Source organism: Pecten maximus, chromosome 13 (genome assembly GCF_902652985.1).
Source record: "Pecten maximus chromosome 13, xPecMax1.1, whole genome shotgun sequence".
NCBI lineage: Eukaryota > Metazoa > Mollusca > Bivalvia > Pectinida > Pectinidae > Pecten > Pecten maximus.
Genome location: NC_047027.1, coordinates 21,484,508 through 21,508,872, shown reverse-complemented (window position 1 = coordinate 21,508,872; position 24,365 = coordinate 21,484,508). Strand labels below are relative to the sequence as shown.

Below are 24,365 nucleotides of genomic sequence, written 5' to 3'. Positions count from 1 at the left end.
ATTTCCAGGTCAAATGCTGCAAGAATACAGAGTTACCTACCTTTGATAAATGACACCTGCCTTTCCACAGTGAAACCCATGCCCAAGTGTGAATTTGTTCCAGTTGCAAGTAATGTATGTGATTGGAGCCCGGACAAACTTTTTATTAGTATATATAAGTAGGTCAAAATTCAAAATGTCTGTCAAATTGACCTACTTTTGATAAAGGACTGTCTCACTAAAGTGAACAGAAACCCCAAGTATGAAGTTCAATTGACAAGTAATGTTAAGTAGGAGATAGAGCCAATAGACTATATAACTGAAAGACAGACAGACACAACCCACTATAGTTACCCAGTTCCTGGTGGCCTAATGGAGGACCGATTGGTATGGGCAACTTAAGATCGAATATCGAAAGTCACCAGCCAAGGGTTGATAATGTCTGTTACTCGATTCAAGCCGATTGTTGGAAATGTTTCATTGGGTGAAGATGATTGGAATCAAACAAGGTCAGGATGAGAAGACAATCAAACAAGGTACGGATCAGAAGACAATCAAACAAGGTCAGGATCAGAAGACAATTCAAGGTCAGGATCAGAAGACAATCAAACAAGGTCAGGATCAGAAGACAATCAAACAAGGTCAGGATCAGAAGACAATCAAACAAGGTCAGGATCAGAAGACAATCAAACAAGGTCAGGATCAGAAGACAATCAAACAAGGTCAGGATCAGAAGACAATTCAAGGTCGAAACCTTTCTTCTAAATTGTCTTAAAAACTTCCCTTGTTTAGAGTATATATTTATTCATATATTATGATCTCAAATTGTGGGCATCAACTGTAAGATCCCAACTGAACCTTGTTAATGTTACCCTGTTAAATACTAGCCGCAATATACTGCTCGGCTAGAGATCTCTTTAGCTCGATCGGTTGAGCGTAAGACTAGGAACTCAGAGGTCCTGGGTTCGATCCCTAGCGGAGGCAGTGATTTGAATTTAATTAATCATACACGTTGTGTTACATTAATACAACACGAGATGTACTTGTAGCAAGTTAAGGGTTTATTCAGTCAAGTTTCTCTTACACAAGTGTATACAACTATTCTCTTCAGATCCTCACTTGGACCAAGAAATGAACAATTGTACAAATCTTTCTTAAATAACTTGTCATGAAAAGGGAATAAAAATTTCACTCTCTCACTCATCAACTCTCAAATACACTCGACTGAAGCAAACGTTTGCACACACTAGCATATACCCCGGCATCAAAATTTTACACTTCATATGCGATATTACAACTGTTATCGTAACAAAAGACAATCTAAAATGGTGGGGAGAAGCATGTTGTGAAAACATAAACTCTGTATGTTTAACAAGGTGAATCAAGTGTTCATCATTTCTTATCTAGTATGTACTTATTTCAATATGGAATGAACCACGGTGTAGCAATTTGGATTTCAAAAGAGGAAACTTACTGGTAGGTGAGCTTTAAGTAAAAAACATTTCTCAGCAAGCATCTTATAATGGTACAATACTTTGTAAACATTAATATTTGTACTGGACTTTAATAATCAAATGCATTTTCTCTCGGATTTGCCCCTTTGTAAAGTTCTGTTCAATTTAGTTGAAAAGAAATGACACAGTATTTGAGCAAGTAACTAGTATCAGAAAGTTCTGTATACTGTAAAATCATACATTTTGGTGGGGTTAAAATTTTGTGTGTTTTTTCTAAAAGTGCTATAAAGTGGGGACATGAATCCTTGGAAAAAGAATATATTCATGTATGTTCTTGAATATTTTAGTAATTTGTTGACATTTGATCAATTCAAGCATCAAGTACACCCACGAATTAAATGAACATAATTAGACATCCTCCAAACATAATGATTTTACAGTATGTTAAACTGAATTATGAAGTGTCGCATGCATTCTCCTTTATTCAGAAATACATCTCCTGGATACTCAAACACCCTTTCAATAGCATTCAACTTCATTCTAGTACAAGTGACTGTCTTCCTGATGAAACTTTTATGAATGTTATATTGCAAATCATAATTTAATGATGACATAGCACTTTTTATATAACATCTCATCTCGCTAAAAAAAACACATCAGTAATGTATGAACACAATGTCAGATTGAGAAATTGTATGTAGATATTCGAGTAGAAAGATATCGATCTACTCTACAATATTACTAAATTGAATAGGATACCGGTACATACAGGACTTCTTCAAGGGCTTTTTTTGGGTTGGTAATGGGCCCCATTCCCAAAATCTATTATTTTATATTCTAGCCAAATTACCAAACTTTTCAATTTTCACTGCAAATTTTCTTTTCAATTCTGCACAATTTTCTTCCCAAAATGAGAAAAAATACCCATATATGGGATATATCCCAAACTGATGAGAACAAAAACCTCAGTAACGTACAATGTGATACCGTTACCAATGTATATATCATTAAGGTTCTTATATTATAAACAAATTTCAATTTTTTTTCGGCTGATTTTTTGGAAATGTAATTATAAGTATTTTTAACATATTTTCAAAAAGTATTAATGATGAAGACTTTAAAATACTACACCAAGCATTTTCTGATTTCAGTTTTGATAATCTTGCTATTATTAAATAATTTTGAATTCAATTCTCCAGAAACTAACAAAGCTTTGTATTATACAACCAGTGATTTAATATCTATAATTAATAAAGTTTACCACTGTGTCATGTTTTTCAAGTCCTGTATATATATTTATGCTGGGGAGTCCTGATGATTGACAAATAGCAGGAAAGATCCATATTATCTAGAGTTTTGTTAAAAAAAAGAAAATTCTTTAGCATACTTGCTGAAAGCTTGACAAAACTTATTTCAGTATAAATCTAAATAGGCCTTAAACAAGGATTCCAACATGCTAATTATATATAAAAGCTATTCTTAATAAATTTCCTTCTCCAATTTCCAGAAAATGTTGTCACAAACCTTAAGATTTTTAATTACATTTTTTTTTTGGTTTTGTTCTTTGGCTTGTTGTGACAATTTTAATTCACTATTACCAAATATTCAACAGTTAAGTAATGATGAGAAGTTTTCATACTCATAAAAAAATTCTCGAATAAATTGAAAAAATATTCATGCCAAACTCACAAAAATGTTTTTCAAGAACTTCTTTGTCCTCATTATTTGATCATCAAAATAAATGCTTAAAGAAATCTCGCGATCTACAATATCATTGTAAATCCACTTGAAACCTGCTTTGGACATTCCAATCACTTGGCCAGGTCAAAGTGTCCTGTAGTCCATTACAGATGAAGCCACCTGATAAAAGTACACATTGTCACACACATACACATTTAGGAATCTTTTGCCACCAGAACTCCTCCAGATTTCACCTCCTGATCTTGTTTCTCAGGCTCTTTGGACTCCTCTCCTTTTATCTTAAGATTGTGTTGTTCTCTGTATTTATTGATTTCTGTTCCTTTTTCTTCAAGCTTTACTGTCAATGTTTCAGTAATCTTGCCCATCTGGTAAATAAATCCAGAGAATTTATGTAAAACCAGTACATTTTATTTCATTAAAAAATAGATGTTACATCAACTTCAGAATCAAAAGACAAACTATGACGTAGACTGTAGGGTATAGTGTATGCTACACCTTAATACATTCTAATACAGTGTAGGACATTTATGTAAAATAACTGAGTTTTGTTCAGTACTTCTGGAGAAGTAGTGATAACAAGAGTTGTTTAAGGACAGATCACAGAAGGATACCAACAGCCCATCTTTCATTCTTTAGTCGCTTTTGAAAACTTGACAAATAGTTAAAACTCACTACAATTCTGAACTGAAAAGTAGAAGATGTCTGTAAGATATAAATGCCCTCACTGCCACTAGACATCCATGTTTGGTGAGGATCGCATCAGCAATTCTTTAGATTAGCTAGTAACATGGCATAGAGACGGGACAGGACGGACATGGGTAACACTAGTACTAGTACTATATGCCCCCCATTTCATAACATTTATCTGCTTTGTCAGCAACATTTTGTGGTAACCGTCATGAACACCAACCAAGACAGACAAGAGTTACATAACTCATGTGAAGTATGAAATAAGTATTTGTAACTGATTATGAATATTATACATGTTAATGTACACGGAAGCTATAAACTTCAGCAGGTAGAATAGAGAAGTAACTCTGTAAAATGTCTTGTTTATGGACAAACCATATGCATGTTTACCTGAGGACTATAATGAGCCAGGGTGTCTGAATTAGTATTTAACATATTATAGGTCACCCACTCTTTTGTGACTCTAAAACGAAAATTTAAACTTCAAGATATGCAATGTTCGAAAGTAAAGATGGTCCGATGCTATAGAAAACCTATTCGGTCTATGTAAAATTTCCATGTGTTGGCCCGGTTGGCTATGAATAGTTTGAGTCCTGACATACATTATGATTCATGTAAACAACATTCCTTTATTTTCTGACAAACCTTCATAAGAAATCAGAGTTTACAATCAAGATGTGAACTGGAAGATGCAAGCGTTTCATGACATAGTTATGCTACTTTCAACAATAAATGTATGTGTTTACAAAATGTGTCTATGGAAAAATGACTTGGGCCATGCATATGGGACTTCAATTTTCTGTAGACCAATTGTCTAAGGAAATTTCATACATACTTTCGTACACTGGATGTGGAGGCAACATCACGTAATTAAATGTACCTGGGTAAGGTAAGTTGGAAACTTAGCTGTGAATATGGATAGCAAGAGGTATATACCAGGCAATTAAGGTAATAGATATCATATATACATGTATATATTAAGTAAGAAGGGGACTTAATCACAACATACTCAAGCATTACCAGAAATGGAGTTTTTTTGAGGGTTTATTGGTTCTAGTTCCACAGTAGAAATGGGAAAAAGCATGTTCATTTATTAGGCCCCTTTTGAGTATGCCAAAATTTGAAAATAATATACAACAATATGTTAAGTGCTTGGTTTCATATTTAAATATTGATGTTCCAATACAACTGACAAAGAAAAACAATTGAATAAGGAAAGAGAAACAATGTTTTAAGTGTCTTGTTTCATCTACCCTTTTTATTTGAGAACCTGTATAGTGAAAAAGGAATTAGAATGACATATACCGGTACATACAGTGTAATGTTATATACATATGACAGTGTCGGATTTCATAAGGAACATTCTGCATTCGAGGACCTAGGCTGTTATTGAGTGTGAATACCTGTTCTCTGTTGGTGACGAGGGCGGGTAGTACGTCCTTGACAGTCCTCTCCACCAAGACTCCGCCTACCATTCGGAAACATTTTCTATCGTCCTCCACCTCCTTCAGCGTCTCAATCACCAACCTACATCACCAAATGTAAAAACAGCTATCATTTAATTTCCATAAATTTTATTTACATGAATCGGACTGCTTGGATTTACAGCTAGCTTGCCTTATACAGGACTCGTCACCAATATCTAAACCTGGTCCATGGTCTGTCAATCATTATGTACAACATTTATTCATGTTCAAATTACATTGACTTTCACTCTCAGGCATACATACATGTGACATACAACCAGCTATTTAATTGGTGTCAGGATAAAAAAAACACTCATTGATAGGCAAATGCATTCCTTTTGCAGATCATAGAGGAGTTTATAACAACCAAGTACAAAGTCAATTTAATGGTATAGCAACTTCAAAATTTATTTGATGTACGATACATGAACATGAAAGGTTCAAGCGAGTTTCTTTTTTTATTCCCATGGTTGTTGAGCCTTCAATTTTGCCATGATCATGATATTCCAGGTTCATCGTGCAGAGTGATTATAAACATTATATGTAACTAAAAGGTCAACTCAATAATACTTTGGGGACAGAATATATATATAATATGTATACTGTTCAGATTATATATATACATGTATACCTTCCTAAAATGGATTAGAATGCATATTCATTGCCTACACTTTTAACACAATAACATATAACATATAGAATGCATATTCATTGCCTACACTTAACATAATAACATAGGCTGTGCCTGTTGTCTAGTCCTTGTATTATTTATACAATAAAAATTATTGAAATGAAATTAAATACACAGATTCAGCGTTTTGTATTTCAGTAAACAAGGGAAAACATTCCGAAACTGAATTTCTATCAGAGTGCAGAGCTACATTATCGCAGCTAGGTAGTAATGGGAAATCAGTTGCACATTCAAAACTGATCGATCATTGGTTATATTGGGAAAGGTCTTCTGATGTAGTTAAAAATTTACTAAATCAGTTGACAGTTCATTCAAATTTCCTATTAAATAGATAATTTGTCAGTTGTTGTCCGATCGCGACAGCAATTGAAATAAATCAATATGATATTTTATTTATTTTGAGCAAATCTAAATAATGCCCATCTTATCTAGATGTCGCTTATGAATGAAATACAATGTATGTTAAAAATTGTCATCCTTATTATCATTCTAATTTAAAATCTAAAAAGTTTAATAAAAAACAAAGGAAAATATATAACAACTGATCATGATCCTCGATCATTAAACATTACTATCGATTATCAGATCAGTTGATGTTAACCAATTACATGTAGTTAAGCAATTCCAATCCTTTTCCCATTACTACAGCTAGGTATGGTAGGTAGTACTAGGTATGCAGTGATTTTTCAGCCTATTTTGGGAAAAAATAACTTTCCTGGAAATTGGGAAAATCTAACGTGGAAAATGATATTTTTGGGAAAAATTGTAAATTTGAATTACAAATAAATTATTATATACATTAAAACAATAAACAAACAATTAAATGGAGATCACTTTGGTTTTATTTTTTCTATTTTGTTGTGACAGTGTTCACAAGGGTATTTGTCTGTCTTTTTTGTTTTTGAACAAGAGGATCAGAGATCCGAGGTCCTCTGCGGACAAGTGTTCTGGTCACTCAAAATTAATTCTCATCAAAAGGCGTCGATCTGATTTTGGTTTTCCTTTAAGTAGACCTATGTTGACTTGACAGTCGGTGTCCGGCTCGGCGACTGAAGGTGGCGGAGATACCGACATAGCAGGCTTTGTTCCGACAATCGGAAGTGGACTGGCATGTACTATGGGTTCTGATAATGCCGTCTGTGTTGGTGTTTTGGGTTTAAATAGTTCAGTCAGGGTTTTGGAGCCCTTGCTGTCGGATAATCGTATTTTCTTTGCGTAGTACTTGCCATTATGTGAGGCCGCCATTTTATGGCGATTGGTGATCACCCAAGCGTTTGCACATTACTTGTATACTAATGGCAAAAACAGCGACCGGGTCAAAATATCCGGAATTGAAATCGGTAATTATTTGGAAATTTCGGCAGGACAATTGGGATTTTTTTTAATGAAATCTCATTGGGAATGGGATCGGTACCCGACCCTATTTATATAGGCTGAAAAATCACTGGTATGGTATTCTGGTCTAATTGGTACTTAAATATAAAAAGACAAGTCCCGTGCAAAGGCTTTTGATTCTATTCACAGGAATTGAATTTCAGAAATGATTTATTACAGTACTAAAGTTACATGTATATTTTAATTACGGTCATATATTTTACAACCTTTTATGATTGCTGCTTACGCTAGTAATTATTCGTTGAGAAAACGCCCTATTCCTACTCCAAAAATATTAGAGAGGCAACATGGCAAGCAACTTTTAATCCCCCCCCCCCCCCCCCCCCCGCGGTCATGGGGGGCACATGTACTTAGGGTAAGAAATTATATTTGTATATATTTAGGCTGAAAGTAAAGTACAGGCAATTGACAAGAAAGAAATTGAACCAGAACATTTCATGAATATGGACACGTTACGAGAGTGACTGTTCATGTGTGTAGGCCTATAATATGGGTCGTAATATATGACTAGACCATCGGCTGTCGGCCCTCGCCTGTCACTTGTGACAACTTGTGTATCATGGAAACACGTGTTTATTACCAAGGCTTCGTAATTTAGATAAAATAACTGTCTTTATTTCGCTAATCCTAAATACAATTTGATCGTTACTTACTCGTGTTCCTTCATATCCATCTCTAGTTCTGATATTTTGGTCGCGAACGCCCTTTGTTGCTGCCGAAGTTCCTGAAAACCGGCTACGATTTGCTCAGCTCCCTGCTTACTTTTGGCCGCCATCTTGAATAGTTAGGATTAATTTTTCAGAATTCTTAGTTCTAGCGAAATCGTATTAAATGATTGAATATATCATTACAGTATACGAAGTAATAATGAATAACACATGATTTTAGCTTCAATGCAAAAAAAGTTAGTAGATATTTTTGACAATTGTTAAATAAACTGCATTGACACTGTAAATAGTTTTCGTTAAATGGAAAGTAGTTTGTAAGATGTATCAACCACACCGAAAATGAGGTATGTTTATATGATGGCGGCTACACTTGAACATCGTTGAAGCAGGTAGCATGGAAATGACAACATTTACAGTATATTTGTGAATCAGAATGGTTTCTGAAATACCAAAATATCAACGTTTTAAGTAAGTTTTATTGGGGCTAATTTCTCTCTCTTTTATTAAGTGACAACCTCACCAAACGAATATGGATGGGGAAAATGAAAACATGCTCAAACTTGAGTTAGGCTGTTGAGTAGAAATTGTCCAATAAAGACATATCGGTATCATTCATAAAAAAATAATGTCTGGACGATCGTACCTCAATATATATTTTAGGATTACCTATAATTTTATTTATTTCAATCTGAAATTATCGAGATTTAATTCAAAATTTCAGTTTTAGAAATCAATTAAAAACATTACAAAATTAGTTGACCCGAGTTGGTAAAAGGGGAAATATATAATTATGTCACTACTGTCCCGAAGAAATAAGCTGTTAAACGCATAGTACATGTATATAAGTATAGACTACTCCAACACTGTTAGAGGTTCAGCAGGCGAAAATCTATTGTCAGAGTATAACGTTGCCTATGCAATCATGATCAAAGACCTCTTACAATGTACAGTACATGTTATAGGAGCTAATTTAGTATATAAACAGTATACCTGTATAAGCTGTTTTCCTTTATCTTTGACACCAGACTTGGACATGGGTAGGAGGAGTATTATAGCTTCCCCCTGATGACACCCATGTAGGGGCAGAGCGCACTACTATATATCATATGAAAACGTGGAATTCTCTGACACCATTTGGTGTCACTAAGATTGTGGTGCAAATACAATAAAATTGGGTGTGACATAACACATTAATTACGTATATATAGATAAATGAGATATTTATTTTAATATTTACCCCAGAACACCCATTTAGTCTCATCTAGATATTTTATTCCATCAGTATTATAGACCCTTGAGCTCGCTTTCCACGTTTTAATATAGCAGTGTGCTCTGGCCCTACGCCAAACATGGTGTCAGGACCAGAGGAAACTCGGGCTACGTATGCTAGTACTGTTGTAGTGGAAAAAGCATTTGACACTTTCAATCAAAAGTGTATATAAATGCTTTTCTGCTACAACACCAGTTGGGACAGGATATTAAATATAATATACCAGCATTGGGTCTTCTCCGGAGTCATGGGCCAGTCATTCTACTTTTTTTTCTAGCAGCTTTATAATTAGTTTATAATTCAGTCCCATCCTTTTTGAACTAGTAATCAGTACCTGGTGTTTCTTGCATAGGGGAACATGATTCATGAGTGTATTCCTCATCTTATTCTCCTGTAGTTACCATGGCCAGGGCAGGATTGATTCATGATTCGCCTTATGCAGGATGCTTGATTCTGTATGTGCCACACACAATTTGCAACTGTGTTGATAAACTTAAGCTTAGAAAAACGCCTCTGTTGAAAATGTTGAAATGTTAGCTTAACATGCATATGGGCCATCTGATATATATGTACATGTATATGAAAATATACTTTTTCCCCCTGAACTCATCTACTTGAGCTCTAGATCTTGAAATTTATTAGCTGAAAATCTTGGGGCACAGTACTAGTGTCATAAGTGCAGGTTCAGTCTGTAAAAACCTAGTAAAGATTTTTTCTGAGACTGACATCCACACTATATGATGGACACGCTCTTTAACAAAGTTAAGTTACATATAACATTTATCCTGTTCTACAGATTAATATAATGAAACCCCCAGGAGGAACTGATCTAGACTAGAAGATTTATAGCAGTTTTAATGACTTCGTTGTACTTTGTTTCCAGGGATCCATTTGCTGAAGACCCTGTACCAAAGGCATTTTACCACCCAACAAATCAAAAAGATCTGTCACACACACAGAAACAAGTAAGATACAGCATGTTTGAGACTGGACTTTTTATTTTAAATTAGACACCACTGTTTTCTTACGACATTTTCAACATTTTAATTCTATAATAAACATTTATTTTAAATATATAGGCCTATATGTATTGATTGTACATTGCTAACAGAGAATTTCCGCCCCTACTATTATAAATGCAAGTTATCACCCTTATGACAATAATAGTCACATGATACGGGTACTACTTTGAGGGTACTTCAGGGGTTGGAAATTGTTGTATCTTTGCCCTGACGAGCAGTTTAGAGTAACTGGCGAAACGGGTCAGCAAGTAATAAAAGTTTATAAACCTACTTAAATTTTGAAGCTGTTGAATGTTGAGAACCACTCCTTTTCAATGTCTTCAATATGTATGTAATATAAAAAGGACAAGTTAATTTGAAAATTATCAAAAAAAGATTCATAATTTTAAAAGTTGACTGATAGAAAATGTTTTGATAAAAATCTGTCAACACTATATTTTCTTAATGCTTCACATTTGACTATATATATAAGCTTTGGGAATCGCTAAAAGCGCATAATTAAACAATGTTCTTGTTTCAGACTGCACTGAGTCCAGTTCGTGGTCCAAGCAAGAGAGACGATAATGGAACAAAGCTGACAGTTCCCGATAAGCAGTTCCTTAAAGGTGCCAATATTCTGTCTAGCAAGGAGCCCCCAAGACTAGGAGAAGATGCAGTATCTCCAAAATTTGATGAGTCATGGCCTAGCAGTGAGCACCAGTCAACTGTAAGGTATGATATACCAAACTCAGGATTAATCCTACCAAGATTAATAGAATCTAACATGGGTCTGTTCCGTGGACAGGGAATTCTCTACCCAAGTGTAAGAGTTTGGCCAGTCAGCACGAGGCTTGCAGAGTGCTGGCCAGCCAAACTCTTACACAAAGGTTGAGATATCCTTGTTTGCGGAAAAGACCCATGTTTGATTATTTTTCTCACAGACTTGCTAGCAAATGTCAGATTTTATGACGTCATCATTTAGGACTTGGTTACTCAACGTTAAGTGATGATGTTACGTTATTGTGAGCAGCGTCATATAGCGTGTGTCATCTGTTTTTACCCTCCTGTATGAGATTGATTTAACTTTTCCCTAGCAACAGCGGGATAACCCTCTTATGGTAATATTAATAACTTGTAACTGCAACATATCTATGAAACACCTTGTTTACGATTGTGTTTAAATGCATGCTTCCTGGGGTAACAAAGGGAACCTACCCTGGAGTATTGAGGATGTATATGTATTCGGAAAACATCTAGATTTATACAAAGAAATTATCAAAGCTTTGATGTAGCGGACTTGCATATGGCAGGGCTTGATGAAAATTGATGAATCAGGAAAGATTTTTTCAGGAGTAAACATATTATTTTGGGAATATGGCTTTAAAATGAAATAATTCCAATCGGGAATGGGGCCCATTAACAGCCCCAAAAAGCCCTGTACATTTAGACACTGCAGTGAATTCTATTTTCAATATATTTGACAAAATTGTCCTCTCAAAAAATTATCTCCCTTTGGAAAATTTTAAGTTCAGGAACATTGAGGAATTCCATAGCCATTTTTTTAATTTGAGGTTTAATAATAATGATGAGGCATATAACCAAATATATATATCTGCTTATTAATCAGCAGAGTAAAGAAATAGCCCAGCATTATCTTTCCTTGCCCCTGACAGAGAGCTCAGAATTAGTAATTAATTCTACATTTAAATAGACTGATTTATAGAAAATATTCTGTAATTTGTTTTGATATAGCCTCTTAAGTGTTCTTATTATTGATACAATTATCTGAAAGGAAAACCTATAAAATGGATAATGATCAATATTTTATTCGTTTAAAATATGCCGCCAAAACTGATAACATCACTTTACTGGTTGTGTGATCCATGCTCTCTTTCCAGCTTGTTTGGTGTCGATTACAATAGTCCACAAACAACAGATTTGTCGAAGAAGTACTCCTCCTACATTGACCGTTTCGCTGACCTGAAGCAGACATTACAGTTTTCAGAAAATGAGAGTACTTTGCTGAGTGGGAAGGAAAGAGTAAGGGACAAACAACAAATGTCTAGAGACGATGGTCCACCAACATCAACGGTGCTGAGCAAGTAAGTTTAACACATCTTATCCAAAAGACCCATGTGCATATAACACAGCAGAGTGTCTGCTGTCAGTCGGCCAATCAACTTTATCTTTGGTCCATTTCACTCAGATAGCTTTTGACAAAGTGTGGTCTGGATCATATTCGGGTGAATGAGACTAGGTATTACATAAATTGATGGTGTGGTCCTACTTTTGTCAATGTTCCTTAACTTTGATATTGATATTAAGGAAAAAATCTTAAAAAGAAACTTTTCTGAAATATTGTAATATTTTTCTATAGAAATTAAAGAATATTAATGAATCTCAAGTCAGGTCTCTCAGGGGACTGTTATTTTTTGTACTGTTAAAGATAAGAATGTTTTGACAAATACAGGCCTTCTGGGCCTCTTTTTGGCCTTTGAAGTTAACCAGATGGAATCTTAGATGTCAGAAATGATTCATTCAGTTATGAAGTCTCACATTAATGTAGTTCTTCAGCAGTCAAATTTCAGACACACAATACAATTAATACTCAGAAATCCTATAAGATTTTTAAGATCTTGCCTTATTTTGTTATCAGGTATATTGAGAGATTCCGAAGTGGCGACCCAATGAGTCGGGAGGAACGTCAGAAAACATCTGACCCAGGGGACTTTTGGTGGCTAGAACAGGGTGCCAAGGAATTACCCTCAGAAAAATCCACCCCTCGGGATGTTTGTAGTCACACACACGGGAAGAAGACACATCAACTGACAGAGGAGTCTCTAGCCAGTCTGTCACAATCGAAGCATAGCAAATATCGGGTTAGTTCCCATTTGAAGTTAAATTAAGATGTTTTTATTTGAAAATAATAATAGTAATAAATTTCAGTACAAAGCTATTTGTTCACATTTTTTTGATTTTGTATCTTTAGGGTCCAAGTAAGTTCCAACCTGTCCCAGCCTCACCCTCCGAAGAACGCACCAGGAAACTACAAGAAAGAGCTGATAGGTTTCTTGAGAAAAGGTTAGTAGCATGAAAGACTATTTTAGGTGTTTTTTAAGCTAATGTCATAAATAAGAAGGGTAATTTAATATAAGGTCAAATTAAAAGCAAAAAAAAAACAATAGTATGTGAGAAACGGGCTGGTCTGTGGCTCGTCCTTGTGTCCTTGGGCAAGATATTTTACCCTAATTGCTCTGGATGGTGAGATGGGCCTCACGTATGTTGTACAGTGACGTAGTCACCAACTACTACAAAGAGACTAGGTCTCAAAATGACCCTAGCTGGTTACGGGGCAATAAACCCAGCAAACAAATAACAATGAAGCATTGAAAATTAAAGAAATTAAATATTTTCAGGAAGTCCATAAAAACTTGATACATATATATATACATCAGACATTTGTATTTGGTAATTTTCATCCTTAGTTTGAGTAGCCTGGCAACCACCGATCATGACTTTGAGGTCAGCACAGAGGGACTGGGGAGTTCTCTAGGGGAGACAACCCAAATCAGCTTAGAGGAACAGCCATATCGACCGAAATTTGTAAAAGATTTAAGTAAGTTTTTTATTACTAATGGTTTAAAATGATCAACATGATGCACTTGCTGTTTTTGTATAATAAATCAATTGTAAGCCAAGTGTAATAAATACATTCATTTCTGTATTCTGATCTGTCAAGAGTTACTTGCCCTTTGTCGATGGTATAAGGATAGCTTGAATTGACAGCTGATGTTGGCTGAGAATGACATTTCTGGTGTTTTATAACTTCACACTATAAAAGGTGCTTCACTCGTAAATTAAGGTTTGCATTCCATTTTAAGCTAATCACCTTTAAAAGTCTATAAAAAATTTTTTTCAGCAAAAATTGGTGGGATGTTTTAGGTGACTTGATTAAAAGTTATTTTTTGTCTGAAGTGATCTATTGTGATCACTATTTGTCTGTCACGTTGCGTCTATAAGCAACAAGCAGTTTTTAATAAAATTAATATCAAAATTTATATTATGTGGGAACTTTCCATGGCCAAAGATCAAGGAAAATTGTTATACTATAATTTACATGTTAACCGTCTCTAAGGCTCTTAGAGATGGGTCAAAAAGAGGTCAAATAGAAGTCAAATTGGCTTATTTTCAACGATACAAAATGAGAGAATATGCTATAGGCACCTCATGAAGAAAGTTTGGCCATGTGTTCATTAGATAAATTAGCCAACCATTACTATCAAAAGTGTGTCTCCATCGATAATCTGTTTTCATTATTTTCATAAAAGACCCTCAACAGCAAAACTGATAGGGCTGTAGTTACTGAAGTACTTGTTACTGTATTGTAAGGAAATTGCATATTTGATATGATCAGGAAATATTAAAATTTGTGGCTTTTTAAGGGATTTTTAACCTAGGTAGGTTCAAAAGCTTCATCACTTGATTAGTGAAAATATTATTTCTCCTTTATGGCTCCAGTCACACAGTTGCGTATCGTACTAGCGTATGCCAGCGTATGAAAAATGATCACTCATACGCTGACATACGCTAGGGGTACGTTAGGCATAGGTTGTATACATTTCAAACACGCTGGGATACGCTGGCATACACTGAGGCAGAAATAAATTTTTGAGCATGTTCAAAAATTTTGAGCGTATGCGGACGTATGGTTGATACGCTAAGCATACGCTAGGCATACGCTGAATACGCTAGAGGTACGATATAGGTATGATACTCATAGGTCGAGTACGCTGGACATAAGTTGCCATACGTTGGCGGAAGGTGTATTGTGCAATGTATATAGACATCTTGGCGTATGCCTGATGATTGAGTAACGTATTTAACGTACAACTAGCGTATTATTGGCGTATGGCCAGCGTATTCTCAGCATATTGCCAGCGTTTTGATAAAGTGTATATATCGGCTCCCATTTCTAGCTCATCTTCAGTTCTTCGTACGCTGGGCACACACAGTTCATACGCTGGGCATGCACAGTTCGTACGCTGGGCATACGCAGTTCATACGCTACTCATACGCTAGCCATACGCAGATTACGCTGGCCATACGCTGGTCATACACTGACATTCGCTGTCAATACGCTGGCCATACGCTACTCATAGGTTCAATACAGTAAGTATACGCACAATTCTGTATTTTCAAGGGCTTTTTGTGTGTATGACAATTATACGGTAAACCTCCGATTAATTCGAACACGCGGATAGTTCGAACACACATTTTTTTCTAGAAAAACAGTATTTTTTTTAGCTAGTAATAGTTCGAACTCTGGCTGTTTATAACTGACAACATTTCGGATAGTTCGAACTTGTCAAATGAAGAACGTAAAGTAAGAATTTTTTTATCGGCAAACTCAATTGAAAGCTCGCGACGACCCGGCCCCGATGACCGGCCCACAAAAAATGCCAAGATTTAAATTTGATCAACAAGCACGTTTAGGTTATAAGATTGTATGCGTAATCATTAGAATGCATCTGTGATTTAATATATGCCACATATTTTAGCTTTAATTCAGTTTTTGTTACATTGCAAAATACACCACGCACGAGACAGCTGATTGCAAAATTTAGGCCCCGACAATGTATAAATAACATGCGATATTTGTATTCGCGCTGTGTATGGCAAACTAAGAAATCGTCCGTGTATTTTCACATATAACTAGTGTTAACTTAGCATTATGATTATTTCATTGTGACTGGACAATCTCTTAAGTATCCGCGAGCAGCTTCGCGCAAAAACCATCATAATTATCGCGAAATGAAGAACGTTTAACGATCAATTAATATTGAATTAAATGAAAAACTATCATTTTACTTACTTATAAATGTGCCATTGTTCAGGCCGCCGTTGTTACGTATCAGATTTACGATGGATGTGTTTGTGTCTAATGATTTTACTCTGCCGAGATTTTCGCCGATATTGTCTCGAATAGTTCGAACTCGCGCATATTTTCTGAAGCATAATTTCAAATAATTCGAACAGGTTCGTCAATATTTATTTAATTTTGTTCGAACTAACCGGAGGTTTACCGTATTATGAATTTTCATATGCAACTCATACGTTTCTCTCATACGCAACAGTGTGACAGGGCCATAACTTCAAAACCTGAGTATATTCCTTAAGATAGGCAGGTAGGAAGAGACTGAAGAGTGTTATGGTTTCATAAAATTTTGTTAAGTCAGTATTTGCAGAAATTATTTTATCTCAGGATTTTGAAACTGTGATTAATACCCTAATCAACTTTCTAACAACTTGGTCCTGATGACGGCCTCTAATCATACCGAAGCTCATATAGTTAAAATATAGGTACTGCTTGCATTTGAATTGTCTACTCAGTTTTTACCAGAGAAATGTGTCAATCTTGTCCGTAGAGAGGTTTTTTTTATTACACGAAGTCACAGAATGTCTTTTTCGACTATATGTTCCATGTTTGAATTGGTGAAATTTGATTTTTTTTTGTGCTTGAGGAGGTTATGACATTTACAATATAAATTTACAACAGAAGTGAAGTATGTATACATGTGATTAGAAATGCAATTAAATATATGTTAAAAAAATCTTAAAATAATATTTCAATATTTCATGATTGCAGATAAAGAAAATGTTCCCCGATTTAATCTTGGTGTACCGATTTCTGCGGTTACCAAGCCAACATGTCCGGAACAAGACATTCTCTATCAGTGGCGGATTAAGCGTAAGATGGAACAGGCAAGGGAGAGAACTACGTATGCCAAGGACACACCTGCTCCAAGTCCTTTTGTCCCAAAATCACAGACAATGGTAAGTATATAAGTACTGTGAATTCACAAAGGATGGAGATGTGTCTTGTAATTACTACAGCTGGAATACATTCAAAACATGCATATCTTCAATTAAGCGACCATTACTTTATATTGCTTTGCACCTGAACATGACAAACTGCTAGCTAAGTCCGTCGTTATTTCATTGACTGATAACTCATTTGCATCCCAGTGAAAAAAAAACATATTTAGTTTGTAAAATTCTCTCAAAAGTGTTTTCAGTGGGTTTTTTTTGCCTATATACTTGAGTGAGTAGATACTTGTTTATATTTCCAAATGAAGTAAGAATTTCCAAAATCTTCAAAATAAAAGTTTCCTTATAAACATCCCGATTTCCAAAATTGGCCAAGAAAAACACAGATTATGTCATTTAACCAAATTTTGTACCAGTGTAACTTAAGGGTATTTGTTTCTTTTGTCAGAGTGATGTGGAAAAAAGATTGGAAGAGTTTAAGCAGAGATTGTCTGAAGGGAAAGTTGGAGTTCCTATCACCCCTCAGATGGCCAATGGAATAGTCAGCTTTACTCCTGCTCCAAACCTCCCTCTACCAGGTGATGGAAAGGTGAGGGTCTAGAAACTAAGAAAAGTGAATGACAAATGCGATTTCAAAAATTATATAGACACGGACAGTATACTTCACACTGATTATGTTACCTGACCATACACCCAGGGGGAACTAGTTTGAATCAATTGAAATGATTAAGATCTTGACCAATTTTTGTCACTTTTGTATTTATAATGTCAATTCAAAAGTGTAAGAGTTTTGACCATAATGATGTCAGTGTAGACAGATTCACTAGCATGTAGCATCATAGTGAAAAGAATTCCTAAATAAAGTTTTCAAAGAACACTTAATGTTCACATAAATTTGTTCATTGAACACAAATATAACTGTTCAGCATCGTTAATCTAACTTGTTTCAGGAAGACACACAAGCACCCAGGACGCCTATAGAGAAATCAGACTGTCATGATTCTAGGGGATATCCCCCGATTGCGAGTCCCACTCTCAAAAGAAAAGGCAAAAAGGATGAGACCGTGGAGCCTCATCTTCACCTCCTGTGTGATTTATTGCCCTGTCCCCACCAATCAGAGTTCACCAAGCACTACGGAAAAGCTCCCGTGAATGCTGACTCAGCAGATAATGTGAAAGAATCAGAAAGTGAAACTTACAAATATCTGGAGGCAGAGAGACCAGACATAGAAATGTCTTTTTCTGATCAAGAGCATGACCGCAGTGATGATTCAGGTCAAAAGGACACAAGCTCGAGGGTCAGAGGTCAGGTTACAGAGGTCAAACGGAAAATAAACTATGATGAGGAAAGTGGATCTGGAAGTAAAAGGGTTGATCAGGACATAGAAATGAGAGACAGAACACCCAGAGAAGGAAATAGTTCCTCAAGAAGGGACAATGTTTTGGTGTCAGGTCGTGAGAAAGTGAGTAATGAACAGAAGAAATTCGCACTTAGAGAGGAGAAGATTTCAGCAAGAGACAAACAGGATTTATTGTCAGGGTAGAGATAAAATACACCATCATCAAGAAAAGGAGAGAAGAGTTGAAAGAAATGAGAGAGCTGTGAAGGAGTTATCACGGGAGGAAGAGAGAAAGGAGAAAGAGGAGTTAGAAAGTGTTCCTGTACTCCGACGGTCGCGAAGTCCAAGGCCGCGGGCTGGAGTGAAAAAAAAGCCACATGTGGAGTCAACCATTGGACAGGTAAATCAGCTGATATCAAACATGCGATCCTTGAAATATACCTGGGGATTTTACATTTGTTAGAGTTACTCTAATACAATTTAAATGATAATTGTGAAATAATAACTAGATCTCTGTCATTGGCTTTGATGGACACTTACAGGGGTTTGTAGTACAGGAGGGAACTTGTCGTTGGTGGACACTTACCGGGGTGGGTAGTATTGGAGGGAACTAGTCAAACCTACTCTAAAGGCCATCTAGATCTGTATAAAAGAAAACCTGTTTGTAAGGGCCACATGTGTATAAAACCTGTCTATAAAGATTTCCTATCTTACAACATTTATACAAAGACAACCTGCTTACAAAGGTCACTTTTCTTGCCCCTTGTGTGACCTTTTTAAACAGGTTTGATTGTTTTGTATAACTCCTTCAAAAATGTTATGTTATGTTATGATTTTGCTTTTCATGGGATAGTTTTACTGAAGGGTATCATTTATAAGATACAAGTTTATGCATAGGTTGTATACGGTATATGTATTTCATTCCTTAGATAATGGACAAGAAAAAACTATTATATAATGAAAAAATTAACATGTGTATCAGGAATGATCTACTAAAATTAAAAAAAAAAGAAATCATGAATTTTCGAAGCATAGCATACAGAAGATAAATTAGGGCAGGAAATCTAGTGAATAAACTTGAGGAAATATTTGCTCCGAAGCACTTGCTAGGTGGTAGGAAACAATTATAGTTTCCTTTTTGCATGACATTGATAAAGCTAGGCCAAGTTTGTTTGTTTGTTTGTTTTTCATATTACAGTATTCACTGTAGGACTGATCTTCATGTGACTTTATTCACTGCAGGACTGATCTTCATGTGACTTTATTCACTGTAGGACTGATCTTCATGTGACTTTATTCACTGTAGGATATATAAATTATTCACTGCGGGACTGATCTTCATGTGACTTTATTCACTGTAGGACTGATCTTCATGTGACTTTATTCACTGCGGGACTGATCTTCATGTGACTTTATTCACTGTGGGACTGATCTTCATGTGACTTTATTCACTGCGGGACTGATCTTCATGTGACTTTATTCACTGCGGGACTGATCTTCATGTGACTTTATTCACTGCGGGACTGATCTTCATGTGACTTTATTCACTGCGGGACTGATCTTCATGTGACTTTATTCACTGCGGGACTGATCTTCATGTGACTTTATTCACTGCGGGACTGATCTTCATGTGACTTTATTCACTGCGGGACTGATCTTCATGTGACTTTATTCACTGCGGGACTGATCTTCATGTGACTTTATTCACTGCAGGACTGATCTTCATGTGACTTTATTCACTGTAGGATTGATCTTGATGACTTTATTCACTGCAGAACTGATTCCAGATAACATAGATATCTATACAATATTATTAATTAATTTCTTCTCATATCTTAATACTAGGTTTTGTGGTAATTACGAAATTTAAGTGTTATACTGACAAGTTTCATGTTAACAGCAATAAGCATCCTTCTTACATTTCTTGATATCTTTGACAAAAGGACTTTTAATGTGTATTCCATATCTATTATAGGTGATAAAAGACAGACTTTTTGATCTGTCAACAAGCTCCGTCATCTCAAGTGTCGACAGCCTGCCAACGTTCGTGTCTCAGTCCGCATCATTTGACCATACCTTATCGGAATCCCACTCCCAACAAACTCGTTACAGAATTCCGCCAACTCCCGAGTCCGCCCCTGCTGAGTCTGCCCCGCCATGTCCCCGAGTCAGGCAGGATGAAGGTAACAATATATTTTATTTAAGGGTTATATCAGAGAAATTAAGATCCAAAGGAAGGACTTCAGAAATAAAGAAAATCTTATCAGTGTGGATGCTGGAGAAAATGCAGCATATTGTATGGTACTGTTTGAATTCAATAACTTCTATTTATGGTTGCTATTGACAAACCTGGGGTCGGTTTGTTTATGAGTACAAAACCCTTTTGTCAATTTTTGATTGATTTAACATGTTGGGCCTAGGAAGTCTTCGTCAAGTATCATTCATGATCAAAAGCAATACAATTTTAAACTTCATAGCGAACATAAGAATGTCTCTATGATAAACATAAATTATTTTAGCTGTAATTGTTGGCGAGTCCTTAGATCGTTTGTCATATTATATAATTAGGAACACGTGGATGAAACAGGGATGTATGACCCCCGATTTGAGGTGCTACGATTGTACTGTGTCGCGAATAAGAAACAATCTTTAAGGTTTTATTATTTTAATACGTGTATTTTTATACAATTAGTAATAGTAATCTGACAATTTGACATCAGTAAAAGCACAAACAAAAACACCGTTTATTAACAACGCAAATATTTTCATCCAAAATCGACCCAAGTCTTGACAACCATTATGGACCAAATCTAAGATGGCGACGTGCATTTTGGCTTATTGCATAAGTCTGTTAATCGGGTAAAAAGTCCCTGAAATAGGCAACCCAATTAAGCGGAATGCACTGTATAGAATTACTAGGTCCATCATTATTTCTTAATGGTCCAACTGTTTGTACCGTGATAAACATAAACTGACCAGGAGTCCTCCCATTGAGTAGATATTAATTATAACCCCTTAAACATTTTAAAGTATGGAACTTGTATCAGACAAGGTCAAAGGAACTTATGTGAGGTATTTGCGTCTCTTAGATCTGATGAAACCCAGCAAAGATTTGATAATGGGCAAGGGCTTGAAGGAGTTGAGCTAAAAGAAATTTTTTCTCTTTTTTTTTTTAAATTTAATAAACCAGGTATTTACGCTCTGAAGCTCAATATGTCAATCTGACTGTGATTCACATATAAAAATATACTTGTCCCCAATATGGATGATAAATGTGTATCGGAGGATTGTCCCCAATATGGATGATAAATGTGTATCGGAGGATTGTACAAAAGATGTTAAGACACACAAGATATTAGCACCATGTAAAACAAATTGAGAATTAACGTTACATTTAAGCAATGAACAGAGGTTTTAAAGTTGTTATAGTAGATATGGCAGCAAGATGTATGGTGGGCAAATGGCATGTAGGGTTCCCATGCTACATTTGCCCACCATACATCTTGCTGCCATATCGACTATAACAACATTAAACCCACTGTTCAATACTTATATTTACATTTTCTTAACATTTTCGTCAACTTATAAAAATAATAAAACAACTTAAAAAAAATCCAGCCTTTTTTAATGTAATATGATCATGACCACTGGGTGTTATAGGCATATGGTGGCAACTGCCTCTTAGCATTGTGTCAATGGGGACATGCGGAGCAAATTTAAATATAGTGTAATGAAATGCACCATACAGCTGTTTTATCTAATTAGGGCCCTTCATTGATGCTAAGAGCTAAAAGTGATTACAGGATGTGACCAAAAAACTCCAAATAGGTTGAAATATCAAAATCTGGTTGGTGCGGTGCAAAACACCTGTTATTTATAAAAAAAAAAAAAAAGAATATTACTGGTCATGTTTTGTGAAAGATATCTTGAAAGATTTTGACCTGATCAGGTTTAACTTTTTTTTTGTTCTTAGAGGAAGAATCTGATGGCGAATTTCCCGACGACCAGTTACTAATCATGTTACGACGTCAGAGGACGCAGTATGAGGAACAACTACGGTAAGTGTATAACATATTGATCTGCAAATAAGCCCCAGTCCACACAAATAAGCCCCAGTCCACACAAATTAGTCCCTGTCCCCAAATAATATCCTGTCCACAAATAAGTTCCTGCCAACAGATGCCTGATCACAAATAAAACCCCTTTCATTTTTGCAGAATCATTAAATTTAAATAAGCCCTCCCTTAATATCATACATTTTGTACTAAATATTTACACTAGAGCAGGGGGGCAAGATTTCAACCATACCTATCTCACTGGGCCTCAAATCTCATACTTTTGATGATAGATAAATGTTCATGTTGGTTTGTTACAGGGTAATTGATGAGAAACTAGCGACCGTAGTGAGGAATGGAAATGAGGACAGATGACAGGACCTTAACAGTGTCATCAGATAGAGGATATGGGGATCTGAAAACTACTAGTACTATAATAGTCAAAATCATTCAGGACATTTTATCAACTTTTTATACTGAAAACTACAAAGTAAGAAGTTTTTAAAATGTTAAAATACTGTAAACGTACATATTTGAGCAGTAATCTCATTTTAGCGTTTTTTCACGCTGGAAGCATTCTGCTAAATTATGAAATCTCTAATTGTAGTTTATCTACATTGGTTTCTACGGCAATTACTGTTGGTTTATTATTTCTCCAATCAGTTTTAATTTGGTATTGTGCTAAAATTTGAGTGTGTCAAATTAAGTACGTTTTAATACAGTATTTCTGACTAGTGCTATGATATAGGAATGTGCTATGTATGAACATGAACGCAAATTTTAGGGAAAATCTATGTTGGTATAGAGAAATGGATATCAGGGCTTTTCCAGTAAAACATCTACCGCACCCCAGGACTCCAGGTTTGGTTAAGGGATTTTCCAGAAAAATATCTCCCCACCCCAGGACTCCAGGTTTGGTTAAGGGCTTCCAGTAAAACATCTACCCCACCCCAGGACTCCAGGTTTGTTAGTGCTATCCCAGTAAAACATCTACCCCACCCCAGGGCTCCAGGTTTGTTAGGGCTATCCCAGTAAAACATCTACCCCACCCCAGGACTCCAGGTTTGTTAGGGCTTCCAGTAAAACATCTACCCCACCCCAGGACTCCAGGTTTGTTAAGGGCTTCCAGTAAAACATCTACCCCACCCCAGGGCTCCAGGTTTGGTTAAGGGCTTCCAGTAAAACATCTACCCCACCCCAGGACTCCAGGTTTGTTAAGGGCTTCCAGTAAAACATCTACCCCACCCCAGGACTCCAGGTTTGGTTAAGGGCTTCCAGTAAAACATCTACCCCACCCCAGGACTCCAGGTTTGTTAAGGGCTTCCAGTAAAACATCTACCCCACCCCAGACTCCAGGTTTGGTTAAGGGCTATCCCAGTAAAACATCTACCCCACCCCAGGACTCCAGGTTTGTTAGTGCTATCCCAGTAAAACATCTACCCCACCCCAGGACTCCAGGTTTGTTAGGGCTATCCCAGTAAAACATCTACCCCACCCCAGGACTCCAGGTTTGTTAGGGCTATCCCAGTAAAACATCTACCCCACCCCAGGACTCCAGGTTTGGTTAAGGGCTTTTCCAGTAAAACATCTACCCCACCCCAGGACTCCGGGTTTGTTAAGGGCTTTTCCAGTAAAACATCTACCCCACCCCAGGACTCCAGTAAAACATCTACCCCACCCCAGGACTCCAGTAAAACATCTACCCCACCCCAGGACTCCAGGTTTGTTAGTGCTATCCCAGTAAAACATCTACCCCACCCCAGGACTCCAGGTTTGTTAGGGCTATCCCAGTAAAACATCTACCCCACCCCAGGACTCCAGTAAAAC

At 36.2% G+C, this 24,365-nt stretch overlaps 1 protein-coding gene and 1 pseudogene across 1 annotated transcript; one reads left to right on the top strand and one right to left on the bottom strand.

The window, feature by feature from the left end:
* Positions 1-1,019: 1,019 nt before the first annotated feature.
* LOC117340942 (prefoldin subunit 2-like) lies at positions 1,020-8,173 on the bottom strand. Its single transcript, XM_033902732.1, has 3 exons — positions 8,030-8,173; positions 5,228-5,351; positions 1,020-3,499 (listed from the first exon to the last, which is right to left on the bottom strand). Exons 1-3 carry the CDS (start codon positions 8,149-8,151, stop codon positions 3,329-3,331), a joined length of 417 nt encoding a protein of 138 aa, XP_033758623.1. The 5' UTR covers positions 8,152-8,173; the 3' UTR covers positions 1,020-3,328.
* Positions 8,174-8,373: 200 nt separating this feature from the next.
* Positions 8,374-23,017, top strand: LOC117340930 (annotated as a pseudogene).
* Positions 23,018-24,365: the final 1,348 nt, after the last annotated feature.